General features: G+C 40.4%; 2 protein-coding genes across 43 annotated transcripts in view; both read right to left on the minus strand.

The window, feature by feature from the left end:
• Window positions 1-26,634, minus strand: part of LOC126212861 (zinc finger protein 83-like) — a 1,762,073-nt gene that overhangs the window by 1,276,149 nt on the left and 459,290 nt on the right. The gene's annotated exons all lie outside the window — the stretch shown is intronic.
• Window positions 1-26,634, minus strand: part of LOC126212871 (zinc finger protein 664-like) — a 576,054-nt gene that overhangs the window by 467,366 nt on the left and 82,054 nt on the right. The window contains exon 4 of one of the 3 annotated variants that reach the window (XM_049940367.1): window positions 13,480-16,335. The exons of the other annotated variants lie outside the window; for them this stretch is intronic. Within the exon in view, the coding sequence (XP_049796324.1) occupies window positions 14,910-16,335 (1,426 nt within the window). The 3' untranslated portion in view covers window positions 13,480-14,909. Of the gene's footprint in view, window positions 1-13,479; window positions 16,336-26,634 lie in introns of those variants that run through there. 3 annotated transcript variants of the gene reach the window in all.

The raw sequence follows: 26,634 nt of genomic DNA on the forward strand, positions 1-26,634 counted from the left end.
CTCGTACTGGTATTGAGAAAACAACAAAGCCCATCTTTGCAATTTTTGGGCAGTCCACACAGGAACCGGTTTCGTCGGATGAAACAAGGGCTGCAATGGCTTGTGATTCGTTACTAAGTAGAATTTTCTGCAATAAAAATAGTGGTGGAATTTGGTGACACCATACGCTTTAGCTAAAGCCCCTTTCTCAATTTGTGAATATTGACACTGAGCTTAGGACAATACTTTTCATGTGAAAGCGACAGGCCTGTCTTTATCACCAATTCTGTGCTAAAGCACTGCATTGGTTCCGTAAGAGAAAGCGTCAGCTTGCAATACAGCTGATTTGTCAGGATCAAAGTGAACTAAGCATCGATCACTGAGCAAAGCATCTTTAAGTTTTTGAAAAGCCACTTGTCACTCTTCTGTCCTAACAAAGGGGACATTCTTGCGACGCAAGCTATGCAATGGAGCTGCGATCTGTGCAGCATTTGGTATGAACTGAATATAGTAGTTCATTTCCCCTAAGACTGACTACAGTTCCGTGACGTTGCGAGGAACTGGCAAATCTTGTATGACTAACAAATTCGATTGAAGAGGATGTCCACCTTGACTGTTTATGATATGACCAACATACTGCCACTCAGGTTTGAACAAGTCACACTTGTACAGTCTACACTTTAATCCTGCATAACACACAAAAAGAAGCACGCAAATTTGCAATACGACTTCTTGTGTATGACCTGCTACAACAATATCGTCCAAATAGTTTGAACAGTTTGGTGCTTGAGCAGTTAGCTGTTCCAAATACCATTGGTAAATGGCAGATGCAGAAGCACTGCCAAAAGGCAAACGTAAATATTTAAGTAAGCCCAAATGAGTATTCACTACACACACTTTCTGAGATTCTTCATTGAGCGGTACTGAGAGTTCCGAGAATTCTCTCAGCAAGCTAGTTACACTGTCTTTCGCGTGGAATGCAGAAACAGATAATACATTGCCCTGAATGTTAAAGCCAAACAAATCAAACGAATCGAGACCAAATATGTTCTCACAATTGCGGGATTGTAGCACCATAAATGTCACTATTCGTGTATTCGAGCGATACATGTCAGGCAAAGCACATTTTCCAACAACTGGAAGGCGTCAGGTGCGTGCTCGTTTTAGACAAGTATGGGTAACCTAACATTTCATATGTGTGACGATTCCACAATGTAACAGAGGTACCTGTATCCACCTGAAATTTCCCATAAAGAAGGATATGAACAGAAAGTTTGTTGGACTGGTATCACACTGAAGAAGCTGCTCGCTTGCTACTTTTGCTAATGCTTGTTGCAGATTTTGAATATACCGCAATAATGACATGCGCCTTATGACTAGATTTTTTAGAGTGGGCCGAATTCTTATGTTTGTTCCGTTGCAAACATATGGATTGAACATGTCCTTTCTTGCCATAAACGTAACACTGTGCCTGTCAAGAGGGCAGTCTTGGTGTTTGTGCCATGAATAACACTGAGGGCATGGCTTAATTCTGTTCGTCTGTGTAAGTGCCCGTGTTGCGAGCTCCTTATGCAGCATGGAGAGTTTTGTAGTTCTAGTGATGCAATTAAATGTGCTGTCTCTTTAGACGGTAATGTTAGCCAGAAATGGATACAGGTTTTTACAACTTTGAAATCAAATAATGTTAATTTTTGAAAACTTGTGTAAGTTGGTTTGTTTTGTTATGAGTATACCAGGAAGTAATGCTTACACTGAGGGCGTATTTTCTCTTATGAATAATAAGTGGACTGATGTAAGGAACAGAAGTAGCACAAACTTAATCAAATCTGAACTACAAGTTGCCATGAATTTTCCTTATTTGTGTAGTGAATTCTTTGAATTTGCTAAAAATGATGTAAAACTAGTGACTGAGGCAAAAGCTGTTGCAAAATATGTGTAAGTAATTGTGATGCGTAAATAAATAGTCTACTTTTACAAATACTGCTTTGATTTTTTGCGAAATTTTGCCGTGCTATTAATCCCCATTATTTTTTGGTCAAGGATATAAGAATCTCCCTTATTTTGGTTTAGAAAAGTTGGTCACCCTACTAGGGACTCAACCTGACAAATTGCTGGCTGCTCAAATTGTTCAGCCGACAGGACACCTGAATCGCACTGATCGAGTATTTGCACTACTTGCTGAAATGTTGGATCAAACCCTTTCAAAACCTGTTCTCTGAGTTTCACGTCAGTTCACTGTACACGACTGCATCACACAATATAAAGCACAACAAACACATTTGAATTTGCATTTTCTTGGCATAACCTACAAATCTGTTTTTACAATTAAAGAATTGATACCTAGTGCTACCATATTCACTTATTGGACATAATAGTTAGCGAATCTACAACCTGATCATACGAAAATTCACTCTGAGTGGCGTTAGGGAACAGTTTTTGGATGAGTCTAAACACTGCACTGCCTTCTGTGGACAAAAGATAGGAAAGTTTAACAGAACTTGATACGATTTATAATTTATATAAAAAACAGCTATCAGCCACATGTATGGTTTAAAAAAAGGTTTATTATCTTCAGACCATGACCGGTTTCGGATTTTTCTTTACAAATCCATCTTCAGATGGCAGATTACAAGCATTCTTAGTTGGAGCTAGTTTTGTTTGTGTTATTTGTTTGCTGCACTGGGAAAGAAAAGAAATATTTTTGTTGTCATATCGGTAATGGTATTTTTACGAAAGATTTACTTCTTTTACAAAATCTAATTGCTCATGAGATGGTTTTTATAACTGATTTTGAAATTCTTCTTCTTGAATAAGTTGGAAATTTTATATGAAAGTGGGCCTATATATGGTAGGGCTACATATTTTACTGATTTTTTGTCTTTCATAGTTATTGTGGCTGTTTCTTGTTGCAAAGACTTATTGTTAGCAATTTTTACTTTTATTTTTTGAGAGAGTGTGTCTATCAGTTTCTCTACCAATAACAAACTCCAACAAAGAGTCATACACTCACCCCCACACAATAGCATACCCCATAAAAGATCTGGAATATATAAACTCAAGTGTAACAACTGTCCTAAATTCTACATTGGCCAAACAAGTAGAGCTTTTGAAACCAGATTCAAGGAACACCTTGATGCCCTACGTCTGAAAAACCTAAGCAAATCTGCTTTTGCCAACCATATTGCAGAAAACAATCATACAGTTGAGAATATAGAAAACAACCTGCAGATATTACACCTCAAAGACAAAGGTTTCACATTGAATCTCCTAGAGGAGATTGAGATTCATACACATAAAAACAGGTTCCCTGATCTCATTTTGAATGAACAGACAGAGTCAGTTAACACCCCCTCCCTAAATAACTTTGAAGAAGCTTTCACTTTTTTAAAATAACTTAAGCCCAATATTCCATCAAAAACATTCAGTATACAAGCCCCAAAACTACGTATATGTCATTGAAAAATTGCATAATGAAAACATGTGCATTGCATATTATGTTATATATTAGAATTTATCTCCTACTATTGTAACAACCAATTAGTAACACACAGTAATTCTGTACTACATATAATGTTTGTAATCTTATTTGGATGTAATTCTATTTATTCCGTTTTAGTTTATTTCATACAACAGCAAAGAGACATTTTACTGTACCCATATCGACTATACAGCATCTGTAAGTTAACATCGTTATGACTGTAAGCTCTTCGCAAAATATTGTTCTCGTTTGTAATGTGAAGCTGGGCCACGTTTTGTAAACGTTATTCGTGTGTGCTGCGTGTATAATTAAGATGATGAGGTTGGAAGCGACGTCCATTGACTGGAATAGCACTGACATAGTGCATATTCAAAAGTGTATTAAGCTTGCGTTCGAAAACATAAACGCACGAATATTTCGTCGGGCAGAACTACACAGCTCGTAAGTACACTAACCTGCCAGTTTACTAATGTTTATAAAAACCATCTCATGAGCAATTAGATTTTGTAAAAGAAGTAAATCTTTCGTAAAAATACTATTACCGATATGACAACAAAAATATTTCTTTTCTTTCCCAGTGCAGCAAACGAATAACACAAACAAAACTAGGTCCAACTAAGAATGCTGTTAATCTGCCATCTGAAGATGGATTTGTAAAGAAAAATCCGAAACCGGTCATGGTCTGAAGATAATAAACCTTTTTCAAACCATACATGTGGCTGGTAGCTGTTTTTTATATAAATTATAAACCTTAAGTACAACAGCCACGTTTCTCAACTTGATACGTTGTGACCAGTTACGTGGTCTTCAAATTATTGCAACCACTCGAGCCATTCCTCTTCTTGTTCATGAAACTAGCGAAAATTAGGTATAGCACTTGGAACTGCTGTAGGTGTTGCTTGTGCTGCGTTAGTAGTTTGGCTCACCATGATCTGCTGTATCATGTTTAGCAGAGAAAATATTTAGTGGCTCTGAAACTGTAACATCTGCATTGCATCTAATGCTGGCAGCTTTTGCGTCTGAGCAGAAGGTGGGATAGGTGGGCTGGGCATGTTGGAAGGGACAAATTAAAAAAAAAAGACAAGACAAACAAGAAAAGTAAATACAAAAGCAAAGAAAATTTCTGCAATGGCCACCTAAAAACACTGCTTAGCAAAAACACGACTGTTAAAGCAAGTAAACACCCCTGCAAAGGAAAGACAAGAGAGAATTATGGCATCAGCAAAAGAAAAGAAATTTCCATGGCCACGAGGCACAGTTTTCTTTTTTTTTTTTATACTCATTGTCAATTTTTGTGTCTGCCCACTCATCTAATATAGGGTGCTTAGGAAGCTGTAGCTGTTTTCTCAGATCGCCAGACAACAATTTAAGCAAATCGTATTAATGGAGTTTCTACAGTAAGTTCAATTGGCAATACATAACTTTGCATATTCACAAAGGTGTGTCGCAAGCAAATGGCGGCATGCAAATACTCAATGTCCTTCGGCATATACAATTCCAACGCAACCAAAACAATACAGTTCATAAGTCGCCCCTATAGTGTTTGTATGACAGCTCATCTTCCACTCCGGCTGGGACTAGGTGGCCCAGCACTTATATTTTCTTTGTATAGAGGCTACTCCTGTCTTGGTTTCGCTCTAGAGAGGGGTTCATCAGCATACTATTGGCTGACGTCGCCTCACAGCCCTTTCTGCTCTTCCATTCTTGATCATCATGTCAGCACTTGTGGTTAAACCAGAAGAGAAAGATCTGGACAGAGGAATGGCGGAGGAAGAGCTGGCTAGAATGAAGGAGGAGAACGATGGGGGGAAGAAGAGCTGGGCAGTATGATGGAGGAATACCTGGTCATAACAATGGTGGGAGGAAGACCTGGGTAGAATGACAGGGAGGGAGGTGGGCAGAATAGTGGGGGGAGGAAGATCTGAGCAGTATAGTGGGGGGAGGAAGATCTGAGCAGTATAGTGGGGGGAGGAAGATCCGAGCAGAATAGTGGGAGGAGGAAGAGCTGAACAGAATAGTGGTGGAGGAAGAGCTGGGGAAAATGGTGGGAGGAGGGGCAAAAGTGTGCAGCAATGGAGGAGGGAAGGTGATCAGGGGTTGGGAGGAGGCAGAAGTGGATTCAGTAATGGGGGAACAGATGATGATGATGATGATGATGATGAGTTAGGTTGAGGGGGCGCTCGACATCTTGGTCATCAGTGCCCCGACGAAAAGTGAACATGAAACCTCATGGGTGGTAACGAAGGCTGTCCTCACATGCAGAGCAGTTTATAATGTACTAAACTCGGCCGTTCTTCCTCACCACTTTAGGAATGAGGCCTGTTAGTTCACAAAATTTCACCACTCTGTTAACACTGGTATCGGTATGTGTGAGGACGGTGGGCAGATCTCCAGCGAGACCAAGGGCTGCCCTAATATCAGTATCCAAGACACACGTAGCCACAATGTGATGAACTGAAAGTGGCACACCACAAACTTCACAGAAAGGTGGATCCTCCCCCTGGAGGAGGAAGCCATGTGTGAAACAGCTACACCCAATCCGCAGTCTGGTAAGCAAAACCTCCTTTCAGCAGCGAGGCTGACAAGAAATCCGTCAAGCTTTTGTGGTCAGTTTGAGCTACCACAGTAAGTTGTTTGACACCTGCAACGCATGATGCATCTGTAAGAAAACGAGATAATGGCGTGCAATGGGATGGGACATTGGTGGACAACACCATCCCAACATGCTTCCTTGGCAGCTTTATCAGCCATGTCGTTACCCTGCATCCCAATGTGGCCAGGTTCACAGCAAAAGATCACCTCCTTGCCACGTCATTGGAGCCACTGTAAGCAGTCATGGGTGAGCTGAATGAGTGGGTCTACTGGATACATTTGGTGAAGCGTTTGCAGTGCACTAAGAGAGTCTGAACAGACGAGAAAACTCGTAGAGTGATGTCTGAGAACCCTCTCCAGTGCCATTACAATGCCATATAACTCTGCATCATAATTTGTAAATTGTTCTGGAAGATGTACTTTAAAACCCCTATCAGGGAAAACCCCAGAACAACCAAGAGCATTTCCCTGCTGGGATACATCTGTATAAATAAACTAAGGGTACATATTTAAAATAGACGAAAACATAGTTGTAAAAACCATGTCTGGAGTACAATTTTTCGGGTACTGCGTCTAGCTTAAAATCACTTTGGGCCTCCAAAGACACCAAGGTGGCAGTGTCTTCCATCCCTGGGTGTGTATTTTCATGCCCGAGAGATCCAGATCCTTGAGGCAGTCCGTAGCATGTATATCAAATGGCTGGGTCACTTGGGCCAGATTCCTGAACAGTCGTTCAAAAGTGGGTTGTACCACTGAACTAAATGCCAATGACTGAGGTGACGCCGAGATTTCCAGTGCCTGTCGAGCCAAAAGGATATGTCGCCAAATCCAGAGTGGTGGTTCACCAGCGTCTGCACACAGACTCTGAACTGGGCTAGTCTTAAAGGCTCTGGTCGATATCCAAATGCCCACATGGTGGACAGCATCTAACATCCGGAGGTAGGAAGGATGGGCCGATCCATAGACCACGCTGCCATAGTCTAAGCGATATCGAACAAATGCCCTATAAAACTGTAGGAGGCGGGACATGACAGCTCCCCATGTTTTTCCGCCAAGGCATTTCAAAATGTTTAACAACCGAAAGTCCTTTGTTCTTAGGTCTTTCAGGTGTGGGAGCCATGTTACTTTCGAGTCAAATAATAAACCCAAAAAGCACACTGTGTCTTGAAAAAGTAAATACGGTCCCCTATAGTAAGCTCTGGTTGGATAAAACTCTGACGAGCACAATTAAAATTGACATACACAGCTTCTCAGGTGACAAATGGAAACCAGTTGTCTGGGCCCAGTTGTCTGACCTCCTCATGGTCAGTTGTAGCTGCCTCGTCATTGTTGAAAGATCAGAGGAAGAGTAGAAGATTGGAAAGTCATTCACAAACAAAGAACTGACTGCACAGGAAATGCCATTGATAGCGATGGCAAACAATGTGACACTGCCCTGGGGCACACCATTCTCCTGAACATAGCAATCTGACATGGCATCGCCAATGCGATAACGAAAACGCCTGTCGTCAAGGGAGGATTGGATCAGAAGTGACAGGCGTCCACGTGGTTCCCATTCATGAAGTTGGCGAAGGATGTTACCTCCAAGTAGTGTCATATGCTTTTTCAAGGTCAAAAAACACACAAACTAAATGGTTTCGGCATAAGGAGGACTCCTGTATCACCGTCTCCCTCCAGCAGAATTAAGTTGTCAAGAATGGAACGGTAGCGCCGGAAACCACACTGGGAATGGCTCAGGTAGCCTTGAGACTCGGGCAGCCAGACGAGTTGGCGGTTGACCATTTGTTCAGGAGTCTTACCCATACAACTAGTAAGGGCGACACTTCGATAACTGTTAGGGGCGCTACAGTCCTTACCTGTTTTACAGAATGGAATTAAGATTGCCTCCTTCCAATTTGTGGGATACTGTCCATCAAACCAAACCTGACTGAAACAGGAGAGGAGCTGACCTTTCGCTTCAGGGCACAGATGACGAAGCATGGTATAATGGATCTCATCGGGTCCTGGAGCGGTGTCTCTGGTTGCAGCTAAAGCTGATTCCAGTTCCCACATGGAGAATGGACGGTTGTACACTTCTTCACTGCGCGAGAAAAAATTGAGCTTCCTCATCTCTGCAGTCTGACGGAATACCTGAACAGCAGGAACTTGTCTGGATGACTTAGTAACAGTAAAGAAGTGTTCAGCTAAAACGTGAGCCATCTCTTCTGGTGTGTCCACCAAGACCGCATCATTTGACAAGGCTGTAAAAGGATGGGGACTACCCTTGCGTGGAATCCGTCTTATTGGTTCCCAAACGTGTGCAGCAGAAGTGGACCAATTAATGGAAGTCGTGAATTCCCTCCAGGAAGCCCTCTTCCATTCTTTGATCACTCGCCTTGCATGTGCTCTTGCAGACCTGAACATTGTCTGTAGTTGGACACCATTTGAAGTTCCAAAGAGCTATCCATCTGGCCCTGATTGCCAATCGACAGTCGACATTCCACCAAGGTACAGGCCTTTGTCCGAGGTGGTTACTAGACCTGGGGATGGACTCTGCAGCAGCCCTTTGGATCTCATGAGTGATATGGGCCACCGCCTCTTGTGTACAAACCTTTCATTCAAAAATAGCCTGTCGACTGTATTGTAACCAATTTGCCCTTTGTATCATCCACCTGCGTGGTCTCCTGCTGGCGACTGTCCTAGGCGCCAGACGAATTCACACTGGGAAGTGGTCACTAGAATGTAAATCTGGAGACTCTTCCCAGTGAACTGAATCTGCAATAGCTGAGGAACAAAAGCAAAGATCAATAGCTGAAAAAGACCCTGTAGCTGTGAAAAAGTGAGTCATCTGACCCACGCTTAAAAGGCAGATATCCTCAGAATGGACAAGTCACTCGATCAGCCGACCCCTGGAACAAGTAGTAGCCGAGCCCCACAGCCTGTTGTGGGCACTGAAGTCACCCACAGGAAGGAATGGGCGCAGAAGTGCCTGGAAGAGTTCTGTCAGTGCGTCCGCACCCAAAGGGGGGGGGGGGGCTGGTACAAAGAACACATTGTGATAGTAAACGGTGAGAGAACTTTCACAGCAATTTCTTGGATGGTCGTGGTAAGAGGGACAGGAGAGGAGTGGTATCTGTCATCAAGAAAAATAGCCACTCCACCTTTAGCCCTGTCTGCATATGTGGTAGCCCCATAATGTTGGTGTCTCTGTGAGTTTAAGATGCATTTCTTACAGGGTGTTTCAAAAATGACCGGTATATTTGAAACGGCAATAAAAACTAAACGAGCAGCGATAGAAATACACCGTTTGTTGCAATATGCTTGGGACAACAGTACATTTTCAGGCGGACAAACTTTCGAAATTACAGTAGTTACAATTTTCAACAACAGATGGCGCTGCAAGTGATGTGAAAGATATAGAAGACAATGCAGTCTGTGGGTGCGCCATTCTGTACGTCGTCTTTCTGCTGTAAGCGTGTGCTGTTCACAACGTGCAAGTGTGCTGTAGACAACATGGTTTATTCCTTAGAAAAGGATTTTTCTGGTGTTGGAATTCCACCGCCTAGAACACAGTGTTGTTGCAACAAGACGAAGTTTTCAACGGAGGTTTAATGTAACCGAAGGACCGAAAAGCGATACAATAAAGGATCTGTTTGAAAAATTTCAACGGACTGGGAATGTGACGGATGAACGTGCTGGAAAGGTAGGGCGACCGCGTACGGCAACCACAGAGGGCAACGCGCAGCTAGTGCAGCAGGTGATCCAACAGCGGCCTCGGGTTTCCGTTCGCCGTGTTGCAGCTGCAGTCCAAATGACGCCAACGTCCACGTATCGTCTCATGCGCCAGAGTTTACACCTCTATCCATACAAAATTCAAACGCGGCAACCCCTCAGCGCCGCTACCACAGCTGCACGAGAGACATTCGCTAACGATATAGTGCACAGGATTGATGACAGCGATATGCATGTGGGCAGCATTTGGTTTACTGACGAAGCTTAGTTTTACCTGGACGACTTCGTCAATAAACAGAACTGGCGCATGTGGGGAACCGAAAAGCCCCATGTTGCAGTCCCATCGTCCCTGCATCCTCAAAAAGTACTGGTCTGGGCCGCCATTTCTTCCAAAGGAATCATTGGCCCATTTTTCAGATCCGAAACGATTACTGCATCACGCTATCTGGACATTCTTCGTGAATTTGTGGCGGTGCAAACTGCCTCAGACGACACTGCGAACACCTCGTGGTTTATGCAAGATGGTGCCCGGCCACATCGCACGGCCCACGTCTTTAATTTCCTGTATGGATATTTCGATGATCGTGTGATTGCTTTGGGCTATCCGAAACATACAGGAGGCGGCGTGGATTGGCCTCCCTATTCGCCAGGCATGAACCCCTGTGACTTCTTTCTGTGGGGACACTTGAAAGAGCAGGTGTACCGCCAGAATCCAGAAACAATTGAACAGCTGAAGCAGTACATCTCATCTGCATGTGAAGCCATTCCGCCAGACACGTTGTCAAAGGTTTCGGGTAATTTCATTCAGAGACTACGCCATATTATTGCTACGCATGGTGGATATGTGGAAAATATACTATAGAGTTTCCCAGACCGCAGCGCCATCTGTTGCTGAAAACTGTAACTACTGTAATTTCGAAAGTTTGTCTGCCTGAAAATGTACTGTTGTCCCAGGCATATTGCAACAAACGGTGTATTTCTATCGCTACTCGTTTAGTTTTTATTGCCGTTTCAAATATACCGGTCATTTTTGAAACACCCTGTATAAGCAGATGCAGAAATGTTTATCCTGGGCCAGCAGCTGCAATTCTTCCAAATGCGAGCGATATCCATTCAAATTCCACTGCAACACAGAAGTCCCTATGGAAGCTATTGGTTAGCAATAGTGGTTCTTTCCTTTCTCCCTTGGAGGCAGTCATTCACCGGGGAAGTCAGGGGGAACGTTAGCAGGTTCTGTATTCTCTAGTTCCTCTGATTGGAGGTCAATATCTTCAAGAGCACAGTCGCCGTCAGATAGGAAGAGCGCTCATCGATCCAAAGGCTTACCTACTGCTTTCTGGGACTTAGTACTACTTTTAGAAGGACGTTTTTCTTTACTGACAGGGGGAGGAGACTGCCTGGGTTGCTTGGATGGCTTCTGAAGTTGGGGAGTGGTATATGGCTTAGATGGTAAGTCCACTGCTGACGGCTTCTGAGCTACACCAGTTGCAAGTGGAGCATTTCTCCCCACAGGTACAGTAACAAGTGCATGTGCTCGTACTGAATCTGTGGTCTGGGTTTGTATGAGGGCATTACACTTAGCTATTAGTGTTTTAAGGGCTGATGCAAAAGAAACTGCAAAAACCGGTGGTTACATGGCTTTGAAAGCCTTTTTAGCTTCACCATAGGGTATGCGTCTCTGTACTTTTAACTCTTGAATTTTCTTTTCCTCATTGTAAACTCCACACTTTATGATCCACACTGGGTGATCCCCAGAGAAGTCAACACATTTCGGAGGAAGTGTACTAGAAGTCCCCGACTCGTGAACGAGGCCTCCACAATTGCCACATGTAGCCTTCCCGTTACATCCCATAGTGGTATGGCCAAATCTTTGACATTTATAGCATCGCATGGTGTTAGGAACAAATGGGCGAACCTTAAGGCAGATATAGCTGACAAGGATATGTTCCAGTAATTAGGGAATACTAAGTGTTAGAATATAAGTTGCCAATTTTTCCAGTTTTCCATTGACTCTCCTCATATAATTCTGCACCTCTGTGATGCCCACATTCTTCCACTCTTCACTCAACTCCATGGGGTCCATCTCCATTATATCAGAGCAGGTAACCACGCCCTTAGTATACTTATATACCCACATGGTGAGCATGCTATGTTCCATATATGCTGCAGCAATGCCCTCAAATGCGCACTTTTCGCCCTTTATACCTAGAGTGCTACCGACTAGTTAACTCGGACCACCTTGTCATTTATATTTTCTACCCCATATCTGGCTGCTATGTTGTGTTTCAGTGATATGTCTTCCTGTGATCTCATTTTGCTGATTTCGTCTTTGCTTTATGTCTTACTGCTTATCAGGATTAGCTTCACAGTACTTTTTATTGTCAACTATTCTTCATAGGAACTGATCGTTGAGATACTAAGACTGACACAAAGGGTGTATTATTCCATGTCATTGCATGCAGTAACTCTTCCACTTACTCTGAAAGAAACAATCTGAAGTTGTCTCCATCAGCAGGTGTAAGAACAGTGTCTAATATTTCAACAAAATGATATAACAGATGGTTCTCTGAATCTGAAATTTCTGAGACAGCGAAAAGCATAAAGTGAAATCAAATTTACTGAAAAATTTGATTGGAAAGAAAACAATTTTTGTCAACTTTAGCACACAGTTACAGATATTTCTTGGGACATAAATATCAACAAAGGACTCACTATTTATGTTATTTTTGACACAAGATATTTCGCTGACAAATACAAACGCTTTTGAAATGCCTTGATGTTTATTCCACATGTACAGTAAAGAATAGGGCAAAAATCGTATCAGATTGACAAAAAATTTAATGTTAAGTTAATTATGATATTTAAGTATGCATCTATAACCAAAAACATACACAAGTAATTTCCATTTCCCGTAAACTTTTTATGTCATAATTACACACAAAATTGACATTTCTATACATTCCCACTAAACGTTTAGGCCCTTTGTAGCTGTCTATGGATGAAATGCTCCTTTTTACCAACAGTTCAGTATGAACGTTTCTAATTATGTATGTCTGATCTCGAAAGCTACAGTAAAGACAGAGAGTATTATTAACTATATGACCGAAGCAGGTCATCCATTTTCAACACAGCAAAAGTTATTGGAAATTTAAGAAATGCATCACCAATTTTCAATAATGTATGGGAGCTGTTCTGTAGTCATTCTACTTAACTTTTTACACATATTATATGTGTTAAATATCAAATTTACAAGACATGTATTACATATTATATACTTACTTGAATATTAGATGGGTAACCTCTCACCTGCCAGGAATTAAGTTCTCACTCTAGTAGAAAATCATTCCTGAAGCTACACCATTTCTGACACCATATGAATATAATTAAAATGATTTTAAAGAGGTTCAGAACAAACGTCAATATTTGAGAACAAGAAAGAAATGATCAGCATACTCCATTTCCCTATGAAGTAGCACAATTCTTTTGGCAACAAAAACACAATAAACAAAAACTGTCATTAATGGCTTTCATGCCTCACACAAAATGAGACAGTATAATGGGCATAAGAACAGAATGTAACAGACTACATAGGAGGAGGACACATGAAGTAAAGTAGGTATTATCAACTAACAATAATGTAGGAACACTGAACTCATGATGTGCATTGAATATGACATGGAATTATCAGAATAGTTTATTAAAATCAAATAACAAGCTGTTGACGGAAAAGTTACCTTTAAATCACTAGATCTGTAATGACTTAATTTCCAGCAATCCTGATAATCAAGAACTATTTTCTTTTCACCTGCTATAATGGTACTCTTGGTGGTAACAAATTTTATAAAGTAACCAGGCTTCACAGATAGCACTCCAGAAATACTCAGCACATTGCACCATGATACTTCAGTATCTGTTCGCCAGGGAAGCCCAGATGCAGATACATAATGGCTAAGTATTACCAATCAATATGGACAAATGGCTGACAAGCAGGAACAAAATCATTTCTGTTTCCTTTGCCACATAAGAAATCAAAACGGGTTGCAATACATAGGCAGCAGAAGATACCATTTTACAGCTGGCACTGACAGATTTAGTACTTTATCGTACATTTACAAATCATACCACTCTTTTAGAAACAATAAAGAACTATCTTTGAAGGAACTGTCAATTATTTCAACACAAATGTATTCCACAGCTGGTTGGTTGCAAAGGCGTGTCATAGAAAAGCACCACAATTGATTAATATGAGGTGTAATCAGATTCTTCAGATAATACTAACAATCAAGCCTTATTATACATGTATAAATAAAGAAACTTACACAAGCAACCTTCAGACACAAATGTTGATACAATGAACAATATTATATAACTATTAACTAATAAAAGTAAGTTTCTTCAAACTATCTGTTGCATATGAAATTTAAATAATATATTGATATATGCATAAACATGTAATTCAATAATGTGTCCAAAAGTGCACTGATTATTACAACAGGAGAAAATATATATTTTTTACACTACGACCATATGTACAATGCTGAAGTCGCTGTCTAGACTGTTCTACTGATATTTTACAAAACTACCTTAAATGAGGATAAATTATAATTACCAATATCAGCAAAACTACACTGGTTAAATACAAGGGGTACATACATTAAACACAATTCTCAATTTTCATTTAGATCTTTCAAGAGACAAATAAACACAAGGAGAACACACACACACACACACACACACACACACACACACACACACACACACACACACACACAGCTGGCTACAAGGGGCTACTTTTAGCCAGCTTACACACGCAACAATTATCTCTCAAAATACAACCTTTAAGAAGTTGGTCTGCATTACCACATATAAGATTTTCCACAAAAACCAGTAAACATTTTTCGACTACGCACACCTGACAATGATCAGAGCTCTGATACTTTAAAAATGGGCTCTCCACAATGCACTGATATAGAATCATAATAATATCTAGAACAATTTCCTCTGTGTAATTACTGTTTTCTGTCTTCAGCACATACTGCTTAAAAAATCTAGTGGAGTTTTTGCAGCTGATCAGTGACATATTTTTGTGAGATCTGTCTTATATTAACATACCTCCCTAGCATATCGAAATTTCTTTAAAATATTCCAGTTATAAAATTTTTGTATCCTGGTGAATGTGTATTAACCTATGCGCATTCAGACTACCAGACTGAGTAAAGGCTTTACCACAAATGTCACATTTGTATGGTCTCTCGCCAGTATGTATTAAATAATGTTTCTTCAGACAGCGAGACTCTGTAAATGATTTGTCACAAACAACACATTTGTGTGGTCTCTCACCAGTATGTATCAAAACATGCTTCCTCAGTCCACCAGACTCCGTAAATGATTTTCCACATACATTACATACGTGTGGTTTCTCACCAGTATGTCTTAATTTGTGAGCCTTGAGACCACGACGATTAGTAAATAATTTCCCACAGATATCGCATTTGTGTCTTTCCTCTCCATTGTGTATTGATGTATGGACATTTAGATTCCAAGAGTTTGTGAACGATTCACCACAAACATTACATTTGTGTGATGCCTCACCAGTATGTTGTATTATATGGGCCTTAAGATTATGTGACCTTGTAAACGATTTGCCACAAAAGTCACATTTGTAAGGTTTCTCCCCAGTATGTATACGTAAATGATGCTTCAGAGTATCGGATACAGTATACGATTTTCCGCAAACATGGCATTTGTGAGGTCTGTCGCCAGTATGTATTAATATGTGCTTCTTCAGGCTACCACATGCCGTAAAAGATTTCCCACAGATCTCACAGTTGTATGGTCTCCCACCGATATGTATTATGGAATGCGTCTTGAGATGACTAGCCAGAATAAATGATTTCTCACAAACGTTACATTTGTGCGCTCTCTCGCCAGTATGTGACAGAGCATGCTGCTTGAGATGACAATAGCGAGTAAAAGCAACCCCACAAATTTTGCATTTATGTGGCCTATTGTCAGTATGTATGAAAGAATGTTTCTTAAGACTGCGCAACGCATCAAACGATTTTCCACAAACGTCACATACGTGTGGTCTATCATCATTGTTTGTTACTGAAGGACTTGACTGACTATAGGATTCCCCAAAAATATCAGATCTGTTTAGTTTGATATTAGAGACTGTGCTATGTTGTTCACTTTCTTTTTGGCTAGTCCTTTTTTCCACCATTGAATGCCTACTCAAGCCATCATGGGTATGAAATACTTCACCACAGGTGGTACAGATATGTACAGGTGGTTGTACACCATCAATATGTGTAAACACATGCATTACTAGACTGTACTTTGACAAAAAGGTTTGCTTGCATGAACTACATGTGAATTCATTTCCCTTGAAGCTGTTATTACTTCTAGCACATAGGGCATTATCCTGCTTAGAGAAACACACTTGATTTAGAGATCCACTACCAACAACATGTGTCGATTTCTCTGCATCAATGTCCAGCTCCTCACAAGTCACTCCCTGCAGGTGTGTTTCTTCACATCCAGTGTTACCACACTCATTAGCGATTTTAGTCAACCTGAAGCATGAACAGAAAGGCAGTAAATATCTCATTCTCTAGATACACAGAAACATTACTTCAATAGTCTACAAATTCTTATTTCTAATGGAGAAATGGTTTCAAGTATACACCTAAGAACATTCCTGCTCGTTCACTGCTTATGAGATGAAACTGTTTCACAAACGGCAAGATAACCTAGAACTAGATTGAACCTTGTGTGGTTCCAAATTGAGTTTACAGTGGTATTGGTAACAATATTACAACAAACATTTATGATAACACCAGCAGTACACTGAGTTAAACAGCCTGAGGAGCCTGTTTTTCAGAAGAGATGATTATATGGGAAAATTTCATTTTTTCCACTCATATATTGCATATTTTCTAAGCTAACTGCAGTTACATTTTTGGCTCAAAATAGGAAAGTCAATTTATAAAACTTGACACCAAAGTAAAGCTTTTATTCGAGTTCGCATTAATTTTCTCCATACATTCTATAGTTAAGTTATGTTTATATGTCGTGCAGTAATTAGTTGCACTGAGTGCACACTATCCATCCTGTATTTGTTGCTTTATCTAATCCATTGTGGCAGTAAATGCATGTATAGAGTACATGCAAGTTGCGAGGTTACCCTTTTCGTATTGTTCTTTGGTCATTACTCATTGATTTACAATGGTGCTGATCTGTCATGTTACAGCCTCATGTGTGTGATTCTGTCTGGGTCAATAACTGATGCTATGATGTCATTCGATTGACTGTAGGTGCCTTGGTTTTCTTGGTTATGTTAAATGAGAAACAGTGAATTGTGGGAATTTCGTAATAATGATTTTATAGCTTAAATATTAGGTAAACATTTTAAGATGTAATCTGTTGAATACGATGTAGCAGCCACAAAAACTGCCAGCAGGACAGTCCAGTGGAATGGAAGGACCTTCAAAAGTCTTCCTGCATGAAATTACATGCCTGTTAGGATTAGGAAGATAATGCCTGGAAGTTGGAAAGATAGATCAGCTAAAAAAAGATTAAAGTAAGCCATAATCAAAGCACTGAGTGAAGTGCAGCAGAATTTAAAAAACAAATACAAACTTGAGAACAGTGCAAGCCTCTTCTTGAGCTACTGGGATCTAGTCACAAGGCTACTGGATTTGTGGTAAAGATACAGATGACTAGCTGGTCACAGATTGAGGTGATTGCAGAGCACAGATGGGAACGAAATGTAATGAAGCTTTAGCCCTGGTGCAGAGCTGGTGCTTACAGAACAAGCTGCAAGTGGTAGTAAATTAAACAACTTACATAGTGCTAAAAGGTAAACCATCTGCAACATGGTATTTGTCTTTCAGACTAAACAATCTTCAATTAATAGACATCCCTCATATTGCTAACTCGGTCTTCACCTTCATAATGATCTCATTTTTAAAGGCTATGTACAAATTATGCCCAAAAACAAACCACAAAATTGATTTACAAGATTGCAAATATCACCAGAGGTCAATACAGAATAACACTTGATACAGGACAGTAACATGCTGCTGACTGACTGCTGTAGCTGGGGCCAATGACTGGTCATATCAAATTATACAGGGAGAGCCATTCACAACACTAAATTGGATGCAGAAGAGAGTATTTCTACAAATCATAGTTGCATATGGATAAATACTAATAATCCTGTAAATACACTTCCTACAATTGCAATTTTGGAGGAGCCACTTACTGCCTACAAAGAGAAAATGTGAAGAAAATGCAGGCGGTAACTAGAGATGTACTGGACAATATAGGTGCTGAACAGAGGTAGGCAGACAAGGAAAGTCTGTGTATGTAGACACATATGGTACTGGTTACAGGGTGTGTTCACTAATGCCAAATGTTAAAGAGTGAAGTAGACTGAATGACTTACTTCCAGCAACTGGTTTTGCGAAACATAGGCATTGACCCTAACCCTCATATCGATGCATATTCAAGTGCAAAGAAGACAACTTTGTGTGGTCAGACTGGAATCATGGTACATCATTCTTCATCACAGTGATCCAGATGACTATTCCAAACGATACAGGTGAGGGGTCCAAGCAATGTCCACTTTTAAAATGCTATGATCCAGAAAAGCACGTGAAATTTTGCAGCATCTGTAAAGAATTCACTGGCAAAAAAAAAAAAAAAAAAAAAAAAAAAAAAAAAAAAAAAAAACAGGAAGTATATATAACTGAATCAGGTGCAACCTGATAATCCAAAGAAAATAACATGCAAAAGTAGATGGAAATTCCCTGTATCTCGTCTTATAATCTTCTGCCACCTACTGCCACTCTGATGATTTTCACATGTCTGTGTTCTGACACTGACTGGCTTCGCTCAACTCTGTGGAGCTGGCTCTTCAACCACTATCACTGGTTCCAACTGGGCACAGGGAGCAGAGGCCACTGCCGAGCTCATGGTCCGAACCGAAGGGGGTGCCGCACTTCTCCACCACTTTCCCCATGCCTCTTCTTCTTGCTGATTTCTTCACATTCGCTTCATAATTTATTGCCTCTTGGATCCCATTTCCAGAATTTCTGCATGCTGTAAGGCTGCAACACAGAGAGGACACTGGCCACCTTTCTTATGGGTGCAACTGCAACTGTCATGGCTGCCAGCACACTGATTACATATCACCTGATTTTAACACTATTGTGTCATGTGCTCTATTCATTGACATTTAGTGCTGAATGCAGCTGTGAGAGGTTCCACCTTAAAAGTCAAAGCATATTAGCATATACAGCATGAAGATCATTTAGATGACATCCTCTCTGTTCTTGAAGCCTGTACTGTTCTCAGATATATCTACTGCCAGGATGAACAGTGGAGGTCTCTTCTTATCAGTTCGATCATGACACTTCTGTAGCACATTGAATCCATGGTCAAACAGTGCTTGATGCGGTCTTATCATCAAATGTCCATGGCAGCCCTTGTAGGAGGGCTGTTAGTTTTTGTATCTTCTTCTGGAGAACTGCCCTACTTGGGTATTCAGTCTGATAGCCCTCAATCTTCTTCATGGTAACATCAAGTGATTGCACATAGCTCCAGTGCGGCATTGTTATTAGCTGCAGTGACCTTGAGGGTGTACTGAAATTGCAGAATTTCCATATCATTCAATTTATCCCCTGTATACTGAATGTATACAGGTAGGATATTACAAAAGTACCTGTCACAAAGTAGCGCTACTTCTCTTCTATGTAGCTCTACACCTTCTGAATTTCACTTATATCTAGGGACAGCAAATAATGGTGTCTATTGGGTGCACTCGGCATGAGTTGACTCTACAAGTTCTAGTGGCTTCTGATCACAGACAGTGAATGCTTATAGCAGTCTTCTGTGTACTGTTTGTGCAGTCTAATTACTGTGCATTAGTTTAGCTTAATGCATCTCTCATCTGAGAACTGGAAAAGCAATTTGTCCCATCATGTAGCAGCAATAACAGCTTATATCACCAAATTGTCCAACATACCAGGCTGATAACCAGAATTTCTGCAAAAATTAACAGTACATGCAGACAGTCATAACTTTTCTCCTTTATGTAGGAGACTGAAAATCAGCTGAGAAGCTTAAGAAAACAGGTTTACATTTAACCTGCAAATCTTTACTACACATTATATTTCAACATCATTTTTCCGGACTTTTAGTCTTCACTGTTCCAAACTTTGCTCTTACAGAAAATTATGGAAAGGATGATACTGACACAACATTCTTGTACTATTGTAACAAATATTGTTGTTGTTGTTGTTGTGATCTTCAGTCCTGAGGCTGGTTTGATGCAGCTCTCCATGCTACTCTATCCTGTGCAAGCTTCTTCATCTCCCAGTACCTACTGCAGCCTACATCCTTCTGAATCTGCTTAGTGTATCTTGATCTCCCTCTACGATTTTTATCCACCACGCTGTCCTCAGATACTAAATTGGTGATCCCTTGATGCCTCACAATGTGCCCTAACAACCGATCCCTTCTTCTAGCAAGTTGTGCCACAAACTCCTCCTCTCCCCAATCCTATTCAATACTTCCTCATTAGTTATGTGATCTACCCATCTAATCTTCAGCATTCTTCTGTAGCACCACATTTCGAAAGCTTCTATTCTCTTCTTGCCCAACTATTTATCGTCCATGCTTCACTTCCATACATGGCTACACTCCATACAAATACTTTCAGATGTTCATCTTATATCCTCCTTTCAAGACACTGTCCATTCCTTTCAACTACTCTTCGAAGTCCTTTGCTGTCTCTGACAGAATGACAATGTCATAGGCGAATCTCAAAGTTTTCATTTTTCTCCATGGATTTTAATACCTACTCCAAACTTTTCTTTTGTTTCCTTTACTGCTTGCTCAATATATAGATTGAATAACATTGGGGAGAGGGTACACACCTGTCTCACTCCCTTCCCAACAGCTGCTTCCCTTTCATGCCCCTCGACACTGTAACTGCCATCTGGTTTCTGTACAAATTGTAAATAGCCTTTCGCTCCCTGTGTTTTACCCCTGCCACCTTTAGAATTTGAAAGACAGTACTCCAGTCAACATTGTCAAAAGAATTCTCTAAGTCCACAAATGCTAGAAACGTAGGTATGTCTTTCCTTAAACTATTTTCTAAGATAAGTCGTAGAGTCATTATTGCCTCACGTGTTTCGATATCTCTAAGGAATCCAAACTGATCTTCCTCCAGGTCAGCTTCTACCAGCTTTTCCAGTCGTCTGTAAAGAATTCGTGTTAGTATTTTGCAGCTGTGACTTATTAAACTGATAGTTCGGTAATTTGCACGTGTCAACATCTGCTTTCTTTGGGATTGGAATTATTATATTCCTCTTGAAATCTGAGGATATTTCGCCTGTCTCATACATCTTGCTCACCAGATGGTAGAGTTTTGTCAGGACTGGTTCTCCCAAGGCCGTCAGTAGTTCTAATGGCATGTTATCTACTCCCGGGTCCTTGTTTCGACTCACATCTTTCAGTGCTCTGTCAAACTCTTCATGCAGTATCGTATCTCCCATTTCATTTTCATGTACATCCTCTTCCATTTCCATAATATTGTCTTCAAGTACATCGCCCTTGTATAGACCCTCTATATACTCCTTCCACCTTTCTGCTTTCCCTTCTTTGTTTAGGACTGGGTTTCCATCTGAGCTCTTGATATTCATACAAGTGGTTCTCTTTTCTCCAAAGGTCTCTTTAATTTTCCTGTAGGCACTATCTTACCCGTAGTGATATAAGCCTCTACTTCCTTACATTTGTCCTCTAGCTATCTCTGCTTAGCAATTTTGCACTTCCTGTCGATCTCATTTTTGAGACGTTTTTATTCCTTTTTGTCTGCTCCATTTACTGCATTTTTATATTTTTTCCTTTGATCAATTAAATTCAGTATTTCTTCTGATACCCTAGGATTTCTACTACCCCTCGTCTTTTTACCTATTTGATCCTGTGCTGCCTTCACTACTTCATCCCTCAGAGCTACCCATTCTTCTTCTACTGTATTTCTTTCCCCCATTCGTGACAATTATTCCCTTATGCTCTCCCTGAAACCCTGTACAGCCTCTGGTTTAGCCAGTTTACCCAGGTCCCATCTCCTTAAAATCACACCTTTTTGCAGTTTCTTCAGTTTTAATCTACAGTTCATAACCAATAGATTGTGGTCAGATTCCACATATGTCCCTGGAAATGACTTACAATTTAAAACATGGTTCCTAAATCTCTGTCTCACCATTATATAATCTATGTGAAATTCTGTCAGTATCTCCAGGCTTCTTCCATGTATACAGCCTTCTTTTACGATCCTTGAACCAAGTGTTAGCTATGATTAAGTTGTGGTCCGTGCAAAATTCCACCAGGCGGCTTCCTCTTTCATTCCTTAGCCCCAATCCATATTAACCTACTACGTTTCCTTCTCCTCCTTTTCCTACTCTCGAATTCTAGTCACCCATGACTATTGAATTCTGCAGAGCTAGTTGGCATATAAACTTGTACTACTGTAGTAGGCATGGGCTTCGTGTCTATCTTACCCACAATAATGTGTTCATTATGCTGTTTGTAGTAGCTTACCCGCAGTCCTATTTTTTTATTCATTATTAAACCTACTCCTGCATTACCCCTATTTGATTTTGTCTTTAAAACCCTGTATTCACCTGACCAAAAGCCTTGTTCCTCCTGCCACCGAACTTAACTAATTCCCACTCTATCTAACTTTAACCTATCCATTTCCCTTTTTAAATTTTCTAACCTACCTTCCTGATTAAGGGATCTGACAATCCATGCTCCGATCTGTAGAACGCCAGTTTTCTTTCTCCTGGTAACGATGTCCTCTTGAGTAGTCCCTGCCTGGAGATCCGAATGGGGGACTATTTTACCTTCGGAATATTTTACCCAAGAGGACGCTATCATCATTTAACCATACAGTAAAGCTGCATGCCCTTGGGATAAATTATGGCTGTAGTTTCCCCTTGCTTTCAGCCGTACACAGTACCAGCACAACAAGGCTGTTTTGGTTAGCGTTACAAGGCCAGATCAGTCAATCATCCAGACTGTTGCCCCCGCAACTACTGAAAAGGCTGCTGCCCCTCTTCAGGAACCACATGTTTGTCTGGCCTCTTAACAGATACCCCTTCCGTTGTAGTTGCACCTACGGTACGGCTATCTGTATCGCTGAGGCACGCAAGCCTCCCCACCAACGGCAAGGTCCATGGATCATGGGGGAGGGGGGGGGGATCCATGGTTCATATAAGGCTTCTCATATCTGAAATTCGTATCAAAATTAATCAAAACTGATGAAATAAAAAATGTACTTTTTTGAACTGATTGCTATATGTGCAATTTAAATATCTCATTCTTGAAACAAAAATAAGCTTAGAAATCATTTCAGAGAATCGTATCATCAATTACTTTGTTACAAAAAAAATGGTTCAAATGGCTCTGAGCACTATGGGACGCAACTGCTGAGGTCATTAGTCCCCTAGAACTTAGAACTAGTTAAACCTAACTAACCTAAGGACATCACAAACATCCATGCCCGAGGCAGGATTCGAACCTGCGACCGTAGCGGTCTTGCGGTTCCAGACTGCAGCGCCTTTAACCGCACGGCCACTTCGGCCGGCACTTTGTTACAGTTCTCACCATAAAAAAAAATGTGCTTTGACAATTTGCCATACTTTTTGAAACCAGTGTCATCAGCAGTGACACTTTTCATTTGCTTTTTATTTATCAGCAAAAACATTAATTACAAACAGTTTTATTCCAAGCTCACATTGCTTTACATGGCTAAAGTTGTGTTAACAAACAAGAATTTCTAATTTCCTCCATTTTTTCATCTGAAACATCTTTAACAAGAAAATTTCCTGTTACAACTACTGAGATTATTCACAACAGTATTTGCCCAGTTTTCGAAATATTTCATACACTGACAAAAACTACGTACATTCTTATTGTATAGATTTTGCTCTAATAACAGACTCATTAAGAAAACTAGCTTATATTATGAAGCCTGTCAGCTGTTTCTGATTCTCCACGTCAGTGCAGTACACTAATAAGTGTTCTGTATTGAAAAAAAATAATTGGTTCATTGGTGTGTGGGGTTGAAGGAAGCAGACTACAAAGGTCATCGATTCAGAAAAATAAATACAACAGTCTATGCGTTATCGGCAGAGTTAATCCACTGAAATGAATGTTACATGAAAATACAAAGCTACTTATAAACTGTTGCTCTTGAGTATGTAATTCTCAAGCAAATTACATAAAGTTGTTACTTAAAGATCAACTTCCAGGCTAATAATGGAAACCAGTGTCACGATGTTTGTCCTGCCATCACACCAATCTATCTCCATAGTCCCTGGCAATCAGCATCATACAGTATTAGTTGGTTAAGATAGTAAGAATTGGAACACTTCTCTCTGAAAACTTACTCATACTCTGAGGAGAACTTACCTACAATTTTAGTTTCAGCCATGTTTTCAGGGAATTTATGTAAAGTTACTCATTACCATCAACTGAAGACCCCAAAAACTGCACAAGCAGCCTAGGTGCTATGACACACTGTGAGTTGATGTAATAATGCACATGAGATTAAAAATTTCAGTAACAGACAATTTTGAATTTCATGAAGGCTGAGTCAAACAGCTCCTTGCCATAAAGGCGAATTAAGGGTTCACTGCCTGCCACCATAGAGCACTATATGCTGTAGACATCAGCTAAGTGCAACCGATCAGATCACTCGACCAGCATTAAGTTTTCCTGTCCCTAGATGAATGTCCAAGTTTCTTACATTACACATTTTTAATCATAGTGTTGCCTTCTGATTGCTATGGGAGTTCTTACACATGCTGTGCACTTGTTACAAATTGCAGGTGGTGTAAAAATAGGTAACAAAACAAATTTCGCTTCCTATCAGAACAGCATTTTTCTCTTTTCTGCTTCAACTCACAGAATTGAAGTAGAGTCATAAGATTAAACCTCTTTCTGGGTCTGATCCCTGAATATTGTGATGGTTTGCTGACTGATAATTCTGAGGGTTCTGCCTCAGAGACTGAAGACAAAGAAACATGACTATAAGGAGAGGTGGCTTGAGGCAAATTGACAATAATGTAGAGTGCTCTGAGGAGATTGTATGGACGGTGACTTCTGGCTCTGTGCCAGATGTGCACAGTGTAATCTAATTGCCTTGCTGTTCAGTACAACAGTGCAATATGCACAGGCTGCAAGGGTAAGACATTGAGTCTGTGTTCCTGGTTAGTATCTGAAACTGAGTGAGAGGTGCAGAAACGTGTGTACCTTTTCATGACCATTGTGTGTTGGTTATACTGTGGAACAACACAGATATTTGATACCATAAGACTAGAAAATAAATGGGTAGGAATTATCACATCATAAACATGTGAGACACACACTGCAGAAGTGACTGAAGTCCAACATTGATACAGGTGGGCTAACTGCATGTCTTTATTGAACATGATGCCCCCTTTTCACAGCAAAGTTATATGTGAATTTAATTTCCTTACCGGTATAGCACTTCCCTACTGCTGTCATATATTCCCACCTTCCTTCAATGCCCTAGTAAAACACACCCACATGCTGCTGTGAAAGATGGATTTAAGCACCACAGAGGATTGTACAAACATACCATCAGTTGGCCATCATACACATTCCCATATGAAGGACATAATAATAGTCATCTCAATGCAGAGAAGCAACTAAAAGAGTTAGGAAAAAAAGTAAATCACCTGGTCCAAATGGAATGAAAACTCGATTATACAGGGAGTGCTCTATGGTACTATCTTTTACTTAGCTCGTATTTATCACCAACATTTCACCCAGCACAAAACCCCAGTGACTACAATAAAGTGCAGATGATTCCCGTGTATAAGGAGGGAAAAGAACAGACCCACAAGGTTACAGACCAACATCCTTAACATCAGTTTGCCACATATTCATAAGTCAAATATGATAAATTTCTTTGAGGCTGAAGAGTTTCTGTCTACAGTTAAGCATGGATTACGAAAGAATAATTAATGCAAAACTCAAATGCTCCTTTCCTCACATGATATCCCGCAAGCCATGTATGAAGAACAACAAGCAGATTCCATATTCTTAGATTTCTGGAAAGCATTTAATACAGTCCCCACTGCAGACTGTTAACGAAGGTACCAGTAGGCACAATAGCTTGCCAGATATGTGAATAGCTCGAAGTTTCTTAAGTAACAGAAACGAGTAACTGTCCTTGATGGTGAGTGTTCATCAGAGACAAGGGTATCGTCAGGTGTGCGCCAGGGAAGTGTGTTAGGACCACACTTATTCTCTACATATGCAAATGATGTAACAGACATCGCAAGCAGAAATCTCCAGCCCTTTGCTGATGATGTTGAGATGTATGGGAAGGTGTCACCATTGAGTAACTGTATGAGGATATAAGATAACTTAGACAAAATTTCTAGTTGGTGCAAAAAATGACAACTTGCTCCAAATTTGGATAAATTTAAGTTTATGCAAACGTCCAGGATATGCAATCCCAAAGGTTACAATATGGTATTAGTAGTGTACTGTTTCAGACAGTCACATTTATTAAATATTCAGGGGTAACATCGAAAAGTGACAGTAAAGGGAATGAGCATATAAGGATGGTAGTGGGGAAGGTGAATGGTCGACTGCACGTAGAACATTGGTGTGACCAATTAATGAGTACTGCTCAAGTGTCTAGGATCCCCCCAAGGTCAGAATAAAGGAAGAAATCGATGCAATTCACTACAGGGCCACTACATTTGTTATCTGTAGGGTCAATCAACACGCAGGTGTTATGGATATGCTTCATGAACTCAAATGGG

Source organism: Schistocerca nitens, chromosome 11, assembly GCF_023898315.1.
Source record: "Schistocerca nitens isolate TAMUIC-IGC-003100 chromosome 11, iqSchNite1.1, whole genome shotgun sequence".
Taxonomy (NCBI): domain Eukaryota; kingdom Metazoa; phylum Arthropoda; class Insecta; order Orthoptera; family Acrididae; genus Schistocerca; species Schistocerca nitens.